Source organism: Tasmannia lanceolata, unplaced genomic scaffold, assembly GCF_043159265.1.
Source record: "Tasmannia lanceolata isolate RefF3 unplaced genomic scaffold, GAP_Taslan_0.1 ptg000037l, whole genome shotgun sequence".
Classification (NCBI taxonomy): Eukaryota; Viridiplantae; Streptophyta; class Magnoliopsida; order Canellales; family Winteraceae; genus Tasmannia; species Tasmannia lanceolata.
In genome coordinates this window covers 60,900,985-60,921,195 of record NW_027518714.1, presented here as the reverse complement: position 1 = coordinate 60,921,195, position 20,211 = coordinate 60,900,985, and the positions used below count along the sequence as shown (strand labels likewise).

Below are 20,211 nucleotides of genomic sequence, written 5' to 3'. Positions count from 1 at the left end.
TATACGATGCATAAATGTAAGATAACAATAGGATGCTTATCCGATTAGAGGGGCAGCACATCACAATGCTATAACCTTCTAGCACTTGGATTTTCTTCGGATACTATCGACAACAATACGGCAATTATGTATCCTGTCCTATTTAGTGGTGATTTTCCAATTGATTCACCACTTTGTTTAGTTAATTGATTTCGGGTACTTCAGCTACTGTAAATGCAAATTTGTATGCAATATCAGATCAGCAGCTAGATAATAAAACAGCTAATTAGCTCAGGAAAGGGAGGTTAATTCTGTGTTTAGGGTCTGGAAACTGTGATTTTATGGCAGCCTTTCATAAAGTAGTCGTTATCCTGTGGAGGGTATCTACATTGATTTTTCCAGTACATTATTCTTTATCAACTTAACAATTGACTACGAAGCTTTTTAACAGAAGGGTTGGTTGGGAGTAGAGCTTTCAGATTTATTGGGCCTAGTCAACCTCTACTTGGGCCCTTCCATGTCATTCTCATCACAAAAGTTTGTGAGTGCCAGCACTCCAGTACACAATAAAAAGGGCTCTTATATACAGTAAGGCTTACAAATAGAAGGAATTTCTACTGTTGGTTGGATTTTGAAAAGTACAGGTGCAGAAAATGGGGCCTTGGGTGCTAAAAATTGAAGTTGACTCCAGCTAAATGCCACTCATCCAGAAATAGAATTTGTAAAAGGTATCTCAAATCATCTCTTGGTTGGACTTGAGAGACCTCTGGGTCCCCTTAACAGCTGGTTACAAGTAACAATTTAGATTCCAATACGTAACATTATTTTGCAAGGCACTCAAATCAATCCCTGTCCAAAGTTTTCAAGTAAAGCAACGAGATTAAGGCGATAATTGCTGCGACAACATTGTGGAAACATCACAATGAATTAAGAATAGTGATATTCTGAATGACAACACCAACATAATCAAATCAGACGTTAGGTGGCATGTCTCTCCAAATTTCCCCTCTACCTTGTTACATCTTACATGTGGTCGTAACTTTGGCACCACAGGATGCAATTAGTCTAGCATTTTACAATGGATAGTTGTGAGAGTTTTCCAAAAAATCAGTTTCCAAATGGGTAGCAAAAAGAAGAGAAGTTTTCCCACACGTAAAGATCAAGCGCTCAGAAGCCCATGTGCCGATTCCAACCAATGTCTCTGTATATACAAAGGCCAGACTTGAGAGCAGCTCCAAGGAGTCTTGCTCAAAGATTGATGGGGATCAGATCTCAATTTTCATGTGAGCTGTGGGCAATGAGCCTGAATCAGATGAATTAATTATCCATCAGTAAATTAGAACTCTTAAATCCTAAGGAATCAAATTTGCAGGACATTATTCTTTTCATACCAGGAAAAGTTTGTGATGTGAATATTGTTTCCTGGTTCTGTCCAAAACCCATCTGGACGACACTTTGGAGATCATCCTCCCAGAATGCCGCAAGCTGAAAATCGAAATTTCATGTCTTGCTTATTAATTTGTATGGGTAGAGATGATGCAACTGTGCTGGGAGGCTTGAAAGACGGGCCATTTCAAAATTCAAAAGAATTACCTGAGAAGAAGTATTGCCATATCCATCAACAGTAGGTAGCTGCATGCCTAGAGTTCGGCGTAGTGTGGCATCTGATGGATTTACAGAGCATTGGGTCTCCGACCCATTCGATACAACACTCTGTAGGGGTCCCTGTTGAGGTTGGTGGTTGAATGAAAATGCTGACACTGAGGAGTCTAATGGGAACACCATCTGTGGAACTGAACCACGCGATTGAAGTATCTGAATTCGCAAGGCAAAAAACATAATTGGTGGGCACAAAATAAAAGCATCAAAGAAGAGAACTTAGGCATTATTCTTAATCACACGACTTACATCTTTTGAGAGGAGAGTCTCCATGTTGAAATCTAGCCTCGGATTCACAGTAGATAACTTCATAGAAAGGAACTGGAAAACATGACAGAATGTCAGCAGCACAAACCTAATATATGTTTAGGACAACATAATTTGATGTGCAATCTGAATTTACCTCGACCTGACGCTGTAATGACTGTATATAGTTTATAATTTCATCAAGCATAACTGCTTTACCGGTTATCTACAGCAAGGATTCAGAGTTAAAGTTGAATTTTCTAATTAAGCCAACTTTTCATAAATGTATGAATACAACAGTACTAATTGGTAATCTTTCCATACCTTATTGCAACCTGGTACAAGATCTTGCAGGAACTTCATCCGTTCGCTAATCTTTTCCCTTCTGACCTGGCATAGAACAAAGGCAGAGTTAACAAAAATCTACTGACAATGGTAAAAACTAAAAACAAAGAATCATACACTCAGAGTGGAAATTATTTGCTTCTTACCCTTTCAGCTAGACTGTGGCTATCTGTAGCTTGGCCTCTTCTTGCTCTGACATGGATATAATCTTGCTTTGGCGGTTCCGGAGGCCTGGAATTATCTTTTGTTTCCTTCTGACCGCCATCCCCTCCGCTCGCACTGCCATTCTGTTCGAACTTTGGCTTCGCCGCATCCTTTCCAATTACAGTGTCTTCTGATGGTTTGCTTCGCTTCGCATTTGAATCATCTTCAGCTGCCTGCAAGGGAGAATTTTGAATCATTTAGTATCCCCAAGATGCTTAATTGAGAATTTGAGTGAAAATTAATTTTGGATCATTTAGTATCTCCAAGATGCTTAATTGAGGATTTGAGTGAAAATCAATTTTCGATCATTTAGTACCCCCAAGATGCTTAATTGAGAATTTGAGTCAAAATCTACAAGATGCTTAATCACACGACTTACATCTTTTGAGAGGAGAGTCTCCATGTTGAAATCTAGCCTCGGATTCACAGTAGATAACTTCATAGAAAGGAACTGGAAAACATGACAGAATGTCAGCAGCACAAACCTAATATATGTTTAGGACAACATAATTTGATGTGCAATCTGAATTTACCTCGACCTGACGCTGTAATGACTGTACATAGTTTATAATTTCATCAAGCATAACTGCTTTACCGGTTATCTACAGCAAGGATTCAGAGTTAAAGTTGAATTTTCTAATTAAGCCAACTTTTCATAAATGTATGAATACAACAGTACTAATTGGTAATCTTTCCATACCTTATTGCAACCTGGTACAAGATCTTGCAGGAACTTCATCCGTTCGCTAATCTTTTCCCTTCTGACCTGGCATAGAACAAAGGCAGAGTTAACAAAAATCTACTGACAATGGTAAAAACTAAAAACAAAGAATCATACACTCAGAGTGGAAATTATTTGCTTCTTACCCTTTCAGCTAGACTGTGGCTATATGTAGCTTGGCCTCTTCTTGCTCTGACATGGATATAATCTTGCTTTGGCGGTTCCGGAGGCCTGGAATTATCTTTTGTTTCCTTCTGACCGCCATCCCCTCCGCTCGCACTGCCATTCTGTTCGAACTTTGGCTTCGCCGCATCCTTTCCAATTACAGTGTCTTCTGATGGTTTGCTTCGCTTCGCATTTGAATCATCTTCAGCTGCCTGCAAGGGAGAATTTTGAATCATTTAGTATCCCCAAGATGCTTAATTGAGAATTTGAGTGAAAATTAATTTTGGATCATTTAGTATCTCCAAGATGCTTAATTGAGGATTTGAGTGAAAATCAATTTTCGATCATTTAGTACCCCCAAGATGCTTAATTGAGAATTTGAGTCAAAATCTACAAGTAGCAATTAACAATTTAACATACCTTGGGATCTTTAGCAGAGAGAGAGGAAGCAATTTCCTTTGGTTTGCCCTTCAGAGTAGCTTTTCGTTTTCTAGCATTTATCTCATTTGATCCTTTCCTTTCACGCAGAGCTCCCCACCAGTAATTGGATCAGACCCAGAAAATTCGTCTTGAGCATTACTGAATTCTGTGTCGTCGGGGCTAGACGACCTCGATAATCTATTGAATTTCTTGTCCGAAACAGACGCACAAACAGACGCTGAAGCAGAGGCAGACCTCATCTCATCTTGTAATGTGAACTCCTTATTCTCCAAAACGCCTGTCTGAGATCCAGCCCTAAGAGACTTCCTTTGTTCCATTTCGTCTCTCCGTATACTCTATGGGAAGGATGGCTGTCTATTTGCAATGAGGGGGTTTCCAAACCTAAAACTTCTCAACGCTGGCTCCCTCCTCCTGATGGATGGATAAAGCTGAATTTTGATGGATCCTCTCTTGGTAATCCTGGTGTCGCAGGCATTGGGGGATTATGCCGTAATTCCAAGGGGGATGTTCTCTGGGCTTTCTCGGGCCCTATTGGAGTGGCGGATTCGTCAGAAGCGGAAGTAAGAGCTGCCCATTGTGGGCTCAAACTGTTGGATCCGTCTGTTTTTCATAAGGTGATAGTGGAAGGGGACTCATCTAATGTTATTCTCTGGCTTCAGGGGGAAGTCTCTCCTCCTTGGCGGTTTCTATCTCTTTTCGATGAACTCAATGATTTAACTCTTCTCTCGGCTTTATCCTTTAGGCACGTGAGACGGTCAGCTAATTCAGAGGCTGACTCTCTCGCTAGGAGTGGTGTCTTTCGCCCAAGCCTGGAACAGTTTGATTATTTACCTCCTTGATATTGTATTTTGTTTTCTTTATGTAGCTTGATCGAACCAGCTCGGTTCTTAATATATTCTTTTACCGCTTCAAAAAAAAAAAAAATTGGTTGAAATTTCTACTACCAAAACATGAGAATTTAGCAGCCCTCTCTGCAAATCCAGGATCACTGGCGAATGTCGCCAAAGTGTGATGTGTATTATTCATCATAGAATTCCCCCAAACGGGCAAATTCCCTCTGGCCTGATGATCCATCATGGAAAGATTAAGCTTAGGGGGAGAATTCAAAGGAGTACTATAACATGAAGTGTTTGTACTATTGTTATTTCCACCAATCCCTAATCTCTGAGATTGTGGCGAGATTTCCCCAGAGTTACAAATGCTCCCCAATTTCCCAATCAATTCTCTGATAACAATGCTCTCGTTAGGAACATTTGACGCCACCGGGGAAGAGACGATAGAGCTCAGTTCTGATTCGAATGGGGCGCTCTGATCTATTGAATTATCCCAATTGAGATTGAGGAAACAAGAAGTTAATTGATCAGAAGAACAATTTAAATCTCCAAATTGAACATCCATAGTAGAAGAAGATTGCCAATTGGGTGGAGAAGAAGATTCTCTGTAACTCAGAGAAGGGGGACTAGTGTCATTCAGAAAAAACTTCTCCTTTTCCATATAAACCGCCAAAATATCACAGACCCAGATGCAAAAAAGTGATAAATAGCCAAAAGGTCACAGACCCAGATGAAAAAAAGCAAAAAAAAAAAACAAAACCCAGAAGAAAAGGGAGGAGATTTGGGTCTTCTAATGGGGGTGTCTGGACAAAAAAAGACAAGAAATTACACTGAGGAGGAAAATGGGAAATGGGTTTAATGAATTTGAAGATGAAACAATGTCTTAGTTAATGTAAGTGTTGGGAGAAAGAGGGAGATGAAACAATTCTATGTAGCAATGACAAGAGAGCTCTGATTTGTGGACACGGACACGCGTGTCGCGTGTTGACACTGACACGGAGTGTCGGACACGGCAAACCCCCAACATTTAGAAATGGGTTCACGGCTAAAATAGAAAGTAAATATAATCATAATTTGTTGATATGGATTCGGGTGTCGAATTTCAACACGAATATGAGTTTCTAACATGGCAACATCAAAAAATCTAGAAATGGTGACAAGTACATATACATAAAATTATTGATGGTTACACAAATACGTGTCCAAACACCCACATTAACTCTAACACTCCTAGCAATACATTTAAAAGTGTCCAAAGGAGTGTCGACACGTGTGGACACATGTCGTGTCGGACATAGGAGGACGTGTGTCGTGTCGGACATGGAAGGACGTGTGTATCAACACTAAATTCAAAGTGTAGGCTAAATTATAGCAGGAGAACTGTTGCATTCCCGGAGGAAATCATTTCCCCACCCCCTATTGAATATTATCCTATGCGGGGATGCATAAATTATAGAGTATGTTTAAGAGAGCAGCGAGAATCTGTAACATAAATAGGTTCCCTCCAGTTGTTTCTTTCTGTTCATATTCTCTCATACCTATCCTATTTCAAGTTTTCATGTTGTTTCACCCTAGGAAAAGTACTTTTAAAACCCCTATGAACCTAAATGCATTCCCAGAAGCAAAGGTCTTTTTTTTTAAATGATTCCCACAAGCAAAGGTCTTAAAGACCCACAATAGTGTCTTCATCACCACTCAAATTAATGATGGTGCCTTTATATAGAAAAAGCAATGACGAACACTGAATGACAAAAAATACAGAATCAAATAATGGTGTTCCATAGATCCAAACCATCCCAACCCCATAAGCCTAATGCAATAATAGATTGCAACACCATGAGAATTGCACTGACATCAAGATCTACATTAAGATGAAATTCAACTTTAACAAGAAATGATGAAGAGAACCCAAGCATCCAGAAGTGATAAGAATTAGAAATTTCAACTGGGTTTTTTCAAGGGCGATACAAATTCTACAAGCAGCAAAAAATGAAAAGCAAAAACCATCAAGTGCGGGGATTGGAAACCTACTTCTGCTTACCTCCCTCTCATTACACATGGGGATCTGCAAAAGCACCATCGGATAATCGTTAGGATTCGAATTCTCAATGTCCTCCCCAAACTCAGCCAAAGGCACGGGCTTTAGCCCACGAAACTTGATCCAGAAACAACCAAACACCAAGAGAATCCGATCCACCGACTGGATCAAGAAAAGAACAATGCACACATTGGCCAAAGCCTGTAATGGTGGCGCAAGGAAATTCGCCCTAACAAATAACCAATTTGCATAGAGAAACTCAATGAGACCGGAGAATTCAGCCGAGGCCGATGAAGGTGGACTAAAATGCCAACCTTTGAAGAACGCAATCAGTTCGAAGAGGAGAAGGATTACGGCTAGGATTGAGAAGGCTTTGATTATGCGGTAAAGACGAGATTCAGATCGATTTGAGTTAGGGTTTGAAGAGGAAATTCTGCGATTCGCAGTGAGGAAGAGGGAGAATGTGGAATTTGTAAGCCAAGCGAGAAATTGAGCGGATTGTTGGAATTTGAGGAGGAATACATAGGATCTTTGACGCGCGTTTCGACTCCGTTCTTTCTCAACCGTTAGATCGGACGTTCTGCTACTGGGAGATTGGATCTCGACCGTAGACCAGTTAGGGGTTTCAGATTTGTCGAATAATCCTGTTCCTCCTCCTCCTGTTGTTGTTGACCCTAGGGTTTTCTCTCTTTCCCTGTTCCACCATTCCTGGAACTCGTAATTTGGGGGTGGAGGTGACATTTTTTGTGTAAAAAAAAACCCTAGTTTCTGAATTTGAATTGAATGTTTCTCTCTTCTTCTTCCTCTTCGTTTTCTCACACTGTCACCATTATTTCTCTCTCTCTCTCTCTATGTTCGTACTTGATCCGGTATTGCAGGGATGAATGTGGCTAAAATTAGCTCGAGACTCCTAAATTTAGAGTGCTTTTATTCTCTTCAATTCCTTTCTTTCATGTATAGAGAGAAAGGTTTGTGTCGGAGGGGGAATTTGGAGGATGATGGGGGCTGAAACTCGTTAAATTTGGGGGGGTAAACATTTCAACTAAACAGATTTGGCGAAACCGCCAAATTTAGGGCATTCTGATATTTTATTTGGGAAGATGATTTTTTTCACCCCCTTCAGGATTATGCACCCCACTTTTCAGGTGATTTGACGTCAAAAAGCGCTAAAGTCTGCCACAATTCACGTTACAAGTGGGGCGCATAATCCTACAGAGGCAGGAAAAGTACAAGTGTGGGACCACTTCTTCAATTATCCAAACTGTTCACTGTCTGTCACAAACTCACAATTATGATTTATGGATAGCCCATGCGTCCAAAATGCACTGTTAGAAAACCATATGGTCTTACTTTTTTATGTAGGCAAGTTAGGGTTAGGGGTACCCCACGACGATTTCATTATTGTATAGAAAATAATGTTACAAATAGGTAGTATATTGAGTCTCATTACTTTTCAGAAGAGGGGATAATGGGAAGATGAATATCTTCTCCTTTACAATGAAGTCTCACTTTCCATTTCCTTCTTTAATCTTTCAGGTCATGGACAGCTATAGGTTTCTTTTATAACATTTAAACTGTGAATCCAACTCCATCCATATCTCATTAATCTCTTCCCTTCTTGCCAGAGATATTCCTTGGTAGATTGTATGAATTGTCAATGCGTATAACTCTCCTATAATAATCACATTTGGGGAAAACCTGCAGCCCGCACTTAAGTGGCCCTCACCGCACCCTGATTAGGCCTCCAATTGTTGCACCCTCTACAAACGATGCACTGGGGTTGAGCTTTAAGCTACCTCTTCCCAATTTCTACACTATATTAAGGCTTTACATGTTTGGATCTCAAGAATTGTTTTTTAGTCCAAATTTATTATTGGACTCAAATTTAAATATAATTTGAGGCTAGTAATCAGTTTTTTACTTGTCATTGAGAGTAGGGGTGTTCAGGTTATAACCGAATAACCGAACCGAATTGGTTTGGTCGGTTCGGTTCTGTATTTTCCCTTTTCGGTTCAGTTTCGATTACTTTATTTTATTTTGAAATTCGGTTATTTGAATTCGGGTTCGGTTATCTCAAATAAAAAATTCGGTTAACCGAATAACCAAAATTATGGATAAAACCATTATTTTTTCAAAAAAAAGTGCTATATGGGCACTCCGTAGGATGATCAAAACCGTCCATTTGATTGATCACAACTTAATTAGGTTGTGTTCAAAAAATCATTTCGATAGGATGATCCTAGCCCTCCGATCCAAATCGAAATATTGCTTTTTTTTTTCCTCCTTTTCTCCTACCATAACCGAATTTTTAATCGGTTCGGTTTTTTGAAATTTCGGTTTGGTTTCGGTTATCGAAATATGATAACTGAAATTATTTCGGTTATCAAATTTCAGTCTATTCGGTTCGGTTATAACCGAACGAACACCCCTAATTGAGAGTGAGAAAGAGGAGGTACTTTTGCCTAAGATTTAGGGAGGTCGGGATGGAGACGGGTGAGAAGGAAGAGGAATATGTCTCCACGCTTTAGTCCGAAAAAACTCATTACGAGGAATTTCATAAGTGGCAAATAGTCACTCCATGTAACCTCATTTAAGAAAGTTAAATAACCAATTAAATATGTTTTGAAATGACTAACGAACAAGATTCTTTCATTTTTATTTTTTTTACGATGATTTGATAGGAGAAGTCTAAAAAAATATATTTTAAGAATGGATGTTGAACATGCCCTAACTTATCAAGAAGAATTTTATGATAATTTATTTTCATATATACAAACATCCCCTAAGGCTTTGTTCACGTGCATTCCTCATATGGAAAACCCTATGAAATGACTCCATAAAAAGGAAAAAGAAGATAAAAGAGAGAAAAAGCGTTAAGAAATAGAAGCAAAGTTAAGAAATAGAAGCAAAAGAACCTACTATTTTCCTTCCTTCGTTGTTCTTTTCATCTAACAATGCAGGGGTAGAGAGAGAGAGAGAGAGAGAGAGAGAGAGAGAGAGAGAGAGACTCATGGTATACACTAGATAATGCAAGAGTAGCCACGACTTACCTCGTAAAGAAATGACAAACTGAGAGCTCTGTCAAACACCCCATGCTAGTAGTTTGGCATTTTCAAATGCCGATGGCTACAGCTTGATGTGCACCCTGTTGTAGTTGTGTTTGACGCGCGAGAGAGAGAGAGAGAGAGAGGTGCAACTCGGGCCAGGTTCAACCCGAAAAATTCACGGGTCAGGTCCAGGTCTAGGAAGTTGAACCCGAATCGGGTCGGGTTCGGGTTCAGGTTGACTCGACCTGCATTAAAAACCGTCATTTCTTAATTTATTTTTTTTACCATTTTTCTGTTTTGTTTTTTAAAGAACGTAATGTCACGCCCCAGACCGGAGTTTGAGACAGCGTCGTGAGCCCATGGCTCAACCGCACAGCCCGCAAGGCAAAGTAGATCATATCATCGTAGTTATATTCATAACCATATGTCTAGAGTGAATTTACTAAAATATCCCTAACTAATTCTATAGTTTACCAATTTGCCCTTAAGGTATAAATTGATGGAAACATCCGTGTGATAGGGTATTTCACATAAAGCCTAAAGGGGAAAGATATCACCATAATCGACTCAATCCGACCCAACCAAACCTGAATTGGGAAATTGGGCCGGGTTCCAGTTGAGATATTAATTTTTCGTATTGGGTTGGATTAGCCTATTACGGATGTTCTCTGTGCTGGATATTCTCTGTGATTCCCTGTATAAATCATGTCCATATTTAGCTCATTAACTTGCTGCTATTAGGACCTTGCTTATAGGACTGATTCACTGTAATTAGATTGATTTACACTGTAATTAGATTGATTTACTTTCCATATTTAGCTCCCTGTATTTTCTATTTAATTGGCAGTTTGTACATCGATTGAATTAATCAATATATGAGGATTTTGTATTGCCCTATACTCAAAGTTTATCATGGTATCAAAGCAAGGTTGAAACCTGCTTCTTCTGTCTTTTAATCTTCTCTTTTCCTTATATTGCTGCCATGGAAGAATCACCTTCTTCCACAGTAAAGAAATCTTCACAAGTGGTTGATCCATTCGACAACCCTTACTCTCTCTACCATTCCAACAGCCCCACGGCTGTTCTCGTCTCTCCACCTCTCAATGGTGATAATTATGCTACATGGATTCGAGCCATGAAAATGGCTTTAAGGGCCAAAAATAAGTTGGGATTTGTTGATGGATCCATTACAATTCCGAGCAAAGATTCTGAGCAGTGGATTAGGGTCAACGACATGGTCATCTCTTGGCTCTTGCACTCTATCACGCCGGAGTTGGCTTCAAGTGTGATATATGCAGATTCTGCACATGAGATATGGGAGGACCTAAAGGATTGATTCTCACAACCTAATACCACGAAGGTTTATCAGATCAAACAAGACATAGTGGATTTGAAACAAGGTAACCTTTCTATTTCAGTGTACTTTACACGTCTCAAAATTCTTTGGGATGAACCATCTTCCTACATCTCTCCACCGGATTGTCAATGTGGTGCTTCTAAAAGGTTTGTTGAATTCATTCAACAAGATCAAGGCATGAAATTCTTACAAGGATTACATGAGTCATATGCCTCGTTAAGGAGTCAATTGCTTCTCACGGACCCCTTGCCGTCTCTTGCTAAGCTATATTCTTTGGCTCTCCAAGAAGTGAAGCAAAGAGAGATATCATCAACACATCAAACCAAAATGGAGGCTGCTGCTCTTGCATCCAATGCCTCTAAAGGGAATTACCGTCCCTCGAATTCACCGCATCGAGGACAAAAAAAAAATCAATTGCATTGTGATCATTGCAACATTGATGGTCACACTGTCAACAATTGCTATAAAATTCATGGATACCCACCAAAGAAGACCACAGCAACAAGCACAAATTGCTGCACTCATTGCAATCGAGAAGGCCATATTGTCGAGACCTGTTATAGAATTCATGGCTTTCCTCCCAAGAAAGCACCAGTCCTCAATCCATGGAACCAGTCCCAACTGAAAGGTCTCCAAGTTGTGGGATCCCAGGACAATAGCAATAACAGGCAAATGAGTACCAACACTAATTGTCCATCCGTCTCACCTGATCAGTATGCTCAAATTCTTGCTATTCTGCAGCAAGGTAATTCTCAACCCTCAGCGCAATTGGCAAGTATTGCTCTCTCCACTATAGCTTCATCAAATAATGATTGGGTATTAGATTCCGGAGCAAATGAACACATGTGTTCATCACTTGATTCATTGCATGTTGTGAAACATGATTTACAATCCATAAATGTCCAGTTGCCCAATGGTTCACATGTTCCAATCTCTTACATTGGTTCAGTTCATTTTTCATCTGATTTGCACCTGAACAATGTTTTGCACATTCCGTCATTCAAATTTAACTTGCTATCCATCTCTCAGATTACCAAAGCATTGCATTGTTCTGTCACATTTTTCCCTGATTTTTGCATTTTTCAGGATCTGTTATCGAAGAGAACGATTGGACTGGGCCATGTGCGTGATGGACTTTATTACTTGACGAGACCTACCACCCTTTTTGCTGCATCCCAAGACTCCCTTGATGTTTGGCATCGACGTCTCAGGCACCCCTCAATTTCTAGAATGGAGACTTTTGTTAAATTGTTAGATCCATCTATTAAAGTCCACAATAAACATTTTTGTGATATTTGTCCTCTATGGATGTAAGTGGGTTTAGAGAGTTAAATTTCGTTCAGATGGGACAGTAGAACGATATAAAGCTCGTCTTGTTGCAAAAGGCTTCACTCAGACGGAGGGCCTCAATTATCATGAAACCTTTGCTCCTGAGGCAAAACTTACCACTGTGCGTTGTTTATTGGCAATTGCTTCTATTAAGTGTTGGACCCTTCATCAACTAGATGTAAATAATGCCTTTTTACATGGGGATCTCGATGAGGAAGTCTACATGACGCTTCCTCCTGGTTATTGTAAACAAGGCGATCTTCGTGTTTGCCGCCTTCATAAATCTCTCTATGGCTTGAAACAGGCCAGTCGCAATTGGTTTGCAAAGCTGTCTACCGCCTTGGCCACAGCAGGGTACAAACAGTCTGTGGTTGATCATTCTCTTTTCACTAAACATACCTCATCTGGCTCTACTTTTGTACTTGTCTATGTCGATGATCTCTTAATTACCGGTACTTCAAACAAAGCCATGGGATCTTTGAAACAATATCTTCATTAGACTTTTCATATCAAAGATTTGGGATCTCCCAAATATTTTCTTGGTGTTGAAGTAGCCCATTCGAATCAAGGGATTTTTCTTTGCCAAAGAAAATACACGTTGGATATTTTGAACGATGCAGGAATGCTTGGCTGTCGTCCCTCTTCTTTTCCTATGGAACAACATCTGCAGCTCAACAATAATGATGGTGATTTATTATCAGACCCATCTCAGTATCGGCGTCTTGTTGGTAGACTCATCTATCTGACATTCACTAGGCCTGACATTGCCTATTCCGTCAACCTGCTCAGTCAATATATGCAACATCCTCGGACATCTCACCAACAAGCTGCTTATCACATTCTCCGTTATCTTAAAGGCAGTCCTGGACAAGGTGTTTTGTTCTCTGCTCACAGTTCTTTACAGCTTCGAGCCTTCACTGATTCAGACTGGGGACGTTGTCCTCTCACTCGTCGATCTACCAGCGGGTACTGTGTTCTACTTGGTCACAGTCCTATTTCTTGGCGATTTAAGAAACAGAGCACTGTTCCTGTTCCTCTGTAGGATCTGAGTATAGAGCAGTGGCTCAAACTGCCTGTGAAATTCAATGGCTCATTTTTCTTCTCACTGACCTGGGTATTCCTCACCCCCAACCCGCTCTGCTTCATTGTGTGGAACCCCGATCCGGGACGGGCGTGAGGGGACGGGCCCCCGCGCGAGTCTCTCTAGATCGTCCACGTGAAGGAGAGCTCCGCCAAGGAACTCTCGAAAGAGTGCCCCTCACAGCATGAGCGGCGATGTAAAGTGAGATACCTCTCGATTCGGGGGACTAGCCCAGATTCGAGGCGTACCTTAAACAAAGAAGAGTCGCCATCCAAGGAAGTGGGCCCTGGATCCCATGCTGTGCTCTGTTGCAACGGATAACCAGAGATATAAAATAGGGTTCGTGCCTGATGACGAATGAGGAAGGGATTAGGCGCCCCCAATTCGCCCAAGTGCTAGCACCTGGTCTCTTATGCCATTTATTATTAATTTTGAAGAGTTTTGGGCGAAAATCATGCGAAATGAGAACGAATATCTCCGAGATAACGTCTAGCTAATCATGCATGTCTCGGAGATGAATAAGAAGCACACACAAAAGAAATGAAAGATATGTCGCCTAAGAATAGCTAGGTTATGAGTGACATGCCTAATTGGTGTCTAAGTTCTGGTGGACAAGCACATGCATGTTACAGCTAAAGGTATAGGATCTGTACATAAAAATAAGAAAACACAGCAAAACACACAACACAACACGACTCGACACACGACCCGACACGACAAACCCTAGACTCTAATGCAATACTTGACTCGGACCAGAATGGCCATCCATCCTAGCTGCACTACGTATCCCGGCCTCGGGAAGAATCAGAGCCAACGTAGTTCGGTGCCCTATTCTAAACTACGATGCCTAAAACTCTAGGACCGCTATCCTAGACTCGATCAACTAGACTCGACTAGTTTTTAAAGCTTTTTGTGCGATTGCTTAAATTCAAGTGGATTGTGATTTTTACGACTCTCTATATGTCCTAACTAATGCAGGTTGTTTAGCCTTAAGCTAATGCAGGTGGGCCCTACATCCTATGTGTATCTAGGCTGTGCAACATAAAGAAAACCATGGGCTGACTATATGCTTCCTAGTCTAGCCATCGGTTCGACTAAGTGTCTGACCGATCGACTCGAGGCCTCCTAACTCTAGGGACACTCACACGACAGGACACACCACAGGAAAAAAAATGAATCGATAAATCGAGAATGACAGGGAAAATAAAAGGGAGCGTACGATAGGCTCAGGGAGCAATTCTAATGAATCAAACTCAACAATCCTGATCTGCTGAAGATCGGATAGGTCTCACGATCGTCATAGCCTAGCGTTGGGCTCAGCGAGGACAATCCCTGCAAAGGGGCCACGCTACGTCGTCGCCCGTCCCAAAACGTGATAAAAACGTCAGAAAATCGATAAAACCGGCAAACCACGATGAAAACCGGAAATGGAATGAAAAGAGGGCTCTGAGTGACCTGGCAATCACCGTCCTTGCCCATTTTTTTTTTTTTTTTTGCTTTTGTTTCGAAATGTTTGAGAAATATTTACAAAAATGGTGACGAAAAGAGTGGAAAAAATAATGGTGTGACTGCACTCAGGATGCCAGCAGCACGCCTGAGCTGCCTACGTACCCCTCAGCTAGGGATCAAGCCATCCGTAGTTCGGAAGGAAAGGTGAGAAATATTTACAAAAATGGTGACTGAAAATGGTGAAAGGGTGTAAAAATGGTGTCTAAAAATGGTGACTGAACTCAGGGTGCCAGCAGCACGCCTGAGCTGCCTACGTACCCCTCTGCTAGGGATCAAGTCATCCGTAGTTCGGACCAGAATTCCTAACTACTCTGCACATGACTCAAGATTTTTTTTGAAATTTTGATTTTTAAAATGTTTTTGGATTTTGAATTGTTTTTGAGATGTTTTTGAATTTTCAAGTGTTTTTTGGAATGTTTTTGTTGTTTTCAAGTATTTTTGAAATGTTTTTATTGTTTTTTTTTTGACACCAGAGAATAAAATCCTATCATCATAAGGGTAGGGAGACTCCTGATATCCCGCAAAGGTTGGACAGCATCCTATGCTTTGCGGGGGGGATGAACAGAATAACAACTCTGCAAGGGTTGGACAGCATCCTATACCTTGCAGGAGTGAATAAAATCACGTGATTGGATGAGGGGATGGACAGAATCCTAACCCCTATGATGATAGGACAGACCCCTGAAAGACTGAAGGACTGACTCCTATGCTGAAGACTGACTCTGAAAGATGGAAGGACGGAATCCTAAACTCTCTATGACAGACTCTAAAAAAAGAAGAAATCCACACAAACGGGCCCCACACAAACGGGTCCCACATCAGCGGGCCCCACACACAGCGGGCCCCACATCAGCGGCGGGCCCCACATCAGCGGCGGGCCCCACACATCAGCGGGTCCCACACATCAGCGGGCCCCACATCAGTGGGCCCCACACGTCAGCGGGTCCCACACCAGCGGGTCCCACACCAGCGGGACCCACACACAACGGGTCCCACACCAGCGGGTCCCACACCAGCGGGCCCCACACACATCAGCGGGCCCCACACACAGCGGCGGGCCACACACAGCAGCGGGCCCCACACACAGCGGCGGGCCACACACAGCAGCGGGCCCCACACAGCAGCGGGCCCCACACAGCAGCGGGCCCCACACACAGCGGGCCCCACACATCAGCGGGTCCCACATCAGCGGGCCCCACACATCAGCGGGGTGTCTACAATCACAAGCAACTCAAGCCTCCAAATAAAACTCAAGAACAAAAACAAACATTCAAGAGAAACTACTTACATGGACTGCTAATCGAGTTTAAAAAAAAATGATCAAAGCTCGGAAAGATTTGAAATCAGCAGCTTGATCCTCTCTCCTTTCAGATTTGCAGACCTCGGATCTTGGCCGGAGATGGAATCATTGCAGGAGGTAGTAAAAATCGACGGAATCCGATGATACTGACCGAAGAAGGGAGAAATTTGCCGGAGATCCGCCGGATCAATATAAAACCACCGGATCTGAGACGCTTGTGGCGTAGATGGAGATGAAGAAGGTGACTGGTAATGAGAGATGTGCGATCGGATTCCGGCAAGGAATTCGCCGGAGAAGATGACTGGCCGGATCTCTCTCTCTGCCGATTTTCTTTTTTTCTTCTCTCTTGTTTTTTCTTCTGCCTCGTTATTCCTTTTTTTTTTTTTGGTTTTTTTCCTTCGTTCTCCCTTTTCTCTCTGGTTCTTCCCCTCTGCGAGAGAACCGAGCTCTCCTCTTGAGTGGGGAGACTCATCATGAGGAGAGCAATCATCATTTATTTTTTGTCCCCCTCTTGTCCCCCCCCATTTCCCATTTCTTTGCAAAATAATAAATAACAAAATAAAAAATAATTTTCAAATGGCATTGGATGCCATGCGAAAACCAAAACCACTCATTACGCCCACTTTAAAAACAAAGAAAATGATGACGGTCGTTATTCTCTCTTTGACCACATAAGCGGGTCCCACAACAGCGGGCCCCACACAAGCGGGCCCCACGCAAGCGGGTCCCACATCAGCGGGCCCCACATCAGCAGGTCCCACACAAACGGGCCCCACAAAAGCGGGCCCCACAAAAGCGGGTCCCACACAGGCGGGTCCCACACAAACGGGTCCCACACAAGCGGGCCCCACATTCTCTTTTGCTCGGATTAATTTCATTCATTTTCCGTCTGACCTCGGGATTTTATTCGAATATGCGGGTTTAGGGCCTTGTCAAAATGGGGTGTCTACAGATGCCCCTCTTTGGCAGAGTGTGCTTGTCGCGCGAATGTCAAAGCTGAACAGACAACACATTTTGACTGGCCCAAAATTTATTTTACAAAGATTGAACTCGTGGAGGGAACAGATGTCTCAGGGGTCTCACTCGAATTGGAGGGAAGGGATGCCTCAGGGGTTTCGAATGAAAAGGATTTTGATTATTGGCTTGATGCTCTCAAAGATGCTCTCAGAGAGACTTTCGTTTTAAAATTTCACATTCAACATGACTTAATATTAATTTGGTGAAATGCTGGACACATAACTCAGCATTCAAAACATATTGGTGAGATAGCCTCCCACCAGAGAAATAACTCGAGTAACACATCGGTCACACTCGAGTAACACATCGGTCACACAGGTATTCCTGACTCCGCACTTGGGTGACGGCACACTGTGGAACGACGGACCATGACTTGACAACAAAATAACTAGAGAGAGTTGTTGTCCAGCTTTTCACCAAATTAGACAAGGAAGAACAACAGTTGAATGAAAATTTTGATCAGGGGTCCATGGTAATAAGCCATGAAGAGCCTTGCAGAAAACGAGGGTCCACGGTGGTGAACCGTGAAGAGCCAAGCAAACGGGAATCGAGGGTCCATGGTAGTAAGCCACGAAGAGCCTCGCGGAACGAAATTTATTTATATTTTTTTTTATTTTTAGGAAACTAGAAATCGAGGGTCCACGGCAACAAACCGCGAAGAGCCAAGCCATAATCCGGGGTCCGTGGTAATAAGCCACGAAGAACCTTGCAAGAAAGATATTGAGTGATTAATGGATTAGAAAAACTGAGAATCAAGGGTTCATAGCCATAAGCTATGAAGAGCCAAGAAGTAATCGAGGGTCCACGGTGACCAGCCGTGAAGAGCCACGCAATGAATCTAGGGTCCATGGCAAGAAACCATGAAGAGCCCAGCAGAAAGGAATCAAGGGTCCACGGCAATACTCCGTGAAGAGCCAAACATTGAATTTGGGGTCCATGACAATAAGCCATGAAGAGCCCAACATGCAGAAACAAATGACATGTAAAAGATATGAATGGAATGACTATGAATAGTGGGTCCATGATATTTCTGGAAGGACATATCACGAAGAGCCAATCGGGGAGCATGGGTCCGTAGTATACCTGAATGGTAGACCATGAAGAGCCAAGAAGTAATCGAGGGTCCACGGCAACAAACCGTGAAGAGCCACGCAATGAATCTAAGGTCCATGGCAAGAAACCATGAAGAGCCCAGCAGAAAGGAATCAAGGGTCCACGGCAATACTCCGTGAAGAGCCAAACATTGAATTTGGGGTCCATGACAATAAGCCATGAAGAGCCCAACATGCAGAAACAAATGACATGTAAAAGATATGAATGGAATGACTATGAATAGTGGGTCCATGATATTTCTGGAAGGACATATCACGAAGAGCCAATCGGGGAGCATGGGTCCGTAGTATACCTGAATGGTAGACCATGAAGAGCCAAGAAGTAATCGAGGGTCCACGGCAACAAACCGTGAAGAGCCACGCAATGAATCTAAGGTCCATGGCAATAAGCCACGAAGAGCCTAGAATGAAATTTGGGGTCCATGACAATAAGCCACGAAGAGCCCAACAAGAATAACAAGTAATGGAGATGAATGAAATGAGCATGGAGAGCGGGTCCATGATATATCCTAAAGGACAGATCACGAAGAGCCATTCAGGGAGCAAGGGTCCATGATGTGCCTGCCTGACAAACCACGAAGAGCCTTGGAAGGACAGTGATATTGCTGAGAATTGATTGATTTCGAATGATGATTTTTTTTTTTTAGACTGATTGCCTCTTGCCGAGGAAATTGGGAGTATGAGTTCCTTGCTGAGAATTGGACTCAGATAACTTGCAGGGATTTGGATATTGACCATTTTTTCTGATTTTGCCGGGGATTGAAGGCTGCGCGAGCAAATTCTAGACTCCGCTTGGGAAACTGATTTTCTTAGGAAGTTGACCTTTCAGAGAGTGCACTTGTCTGAGAAGTTTGAAGTTTGGCTCGAGATATACTCGTACATCTCTTATCTCAAATTACTGAAGACATTGGCACTGATTGCCTTTTGTGCTTGATATCTTTTATGACGCAAGTCATAAAAGATGCCCTTAGTATATTGTGTTTCCATGACAGGAGTTTTAAGGAGGCAGGGCAATGATGGTTGAAGAAAAGATGCTTCGTTTCATGAAGGCTCGAGGATGCAAAGTTCTTTTGTATGGAGAGAATAGGACAATAACCATGATGGCTGAGTCTGGAAATCTCTTCTTTCGCATGGCTCACTTTTGGAGGCTTAAGGTCTTGGGTAGGTTTGAACAAGATGTCTCCCGCCCCTTCTGATACCTAAACCAGGATTTACTCTGAATTTTCTTCGCAATTTGGAGGACACGCTCCCATTCTTCTAGCACCCGACAGTTTGGACTTTGCAAGGAAAGGGAACACAAATATGAAGGAGGAATAGATTTCCAAGGACTCGGTCAAAGAAGATTCTTGTTGTTCGGAGGACTCGACTCGCTTTCGACCCACTCTTGGATCTGATGTGTTATTTTTCAAGGGTATGGCTTAGCCACTCTTAGAGTATTTCGAAGACCGTGTCAAGAGGCACTATTCTCCTTTTTCGGTGTTTATGTCATGATTATTATCCCTTTCGGATTGCTCGGTTTCAATGCCCCTAGTTTAGATGAATGTTAAAGTAAGCTTGCTGGCACTACTTGGACTCCAAGATTTTACCCTGGTTGAAGACTGTTTCTCCACCTCAATGATTCGCTTTTTCGTTGGAAGTCATTGCCATTGACCAGATTGCCTTGTCAGGTTTTCAATCTGGCGGACCGCTTGCCCTAACTTTTGCCTGGTTCGCCCTTTCGGGTTTTCAATCCAGCGGGCTCGATACCCTAACTTTTGCCTAACCCGACTTTTCAGTTGTCAACTTAGCGGGTGAATGACCCTAAATTTTGCCTAGACCGCCCTCTCGG

General features: G+C 42.2%; 2 protein-coding genes across 3 annotated transcripts; both read right to left on the bottom strand.

Moving 5' to 3' along the window:
• Positions 1-543: 543 nt before the first annotated feature.
• On the bottom strand, positions 544-7,593 carry LOC143860449 (uncharacterized). 2 transcript variants are annotated; one of them, XM_077371109.1, is made up of 12 exons: positions 6,635-7,582; positions 3,301-3,531; positions 3,134-3,199; positions 2,967-3,035; positions 2,813-2,884; positions 2,376-2,606; positions 2,209-2,274; positions 2,042-2,110; positions 1,888-1,959; positions 1,573-1,794; positions 1,371-1,464; positions 544-1,282 (listed from the first exon to the last, which is right to left on the bottom strand). In XM_077371109.1, exons 1-12 carry the CDS (start codon positions 7,370-7,372, stop codon positions 1,245-1,247), a joined length of 1,968 nt encoding a protein of 655 aa, XP_077227224.1. In that variant the 5' UTR covers positions 7,373-7,582; the 3' UTR covers positions 544-1,244. The 2 variants fall into 2 exon arrangements, with proteins under 2 accessions (XP_077227224.1, XP_077227225.1); XM_077371110.1 differs by lacking the exons at positions 544-1,282; positions 1,371-1,464 and having other exon boundaries at positions 1,605-1,772; positions 6,635-7,593.
• LOC143860451 (transcription factor bHLH62-like) lies at positions 4,082-6,627 on the bottom strand. Its single transcript, XM_077371111.1, has one exon. The coding sequence runs from the start codon at positions 5,252-5,254 to the stop codon at positions 4,661-4,663; it is 594 nt and encodes a 197-aa protein (XP_077227226.1). The 5' UTR covers positions 5,255-6,627; the 3' UTR covers positions 4,082-4,660.
• Positions 7,594-20,211: the final 12,618 nt, after the last annotated feature.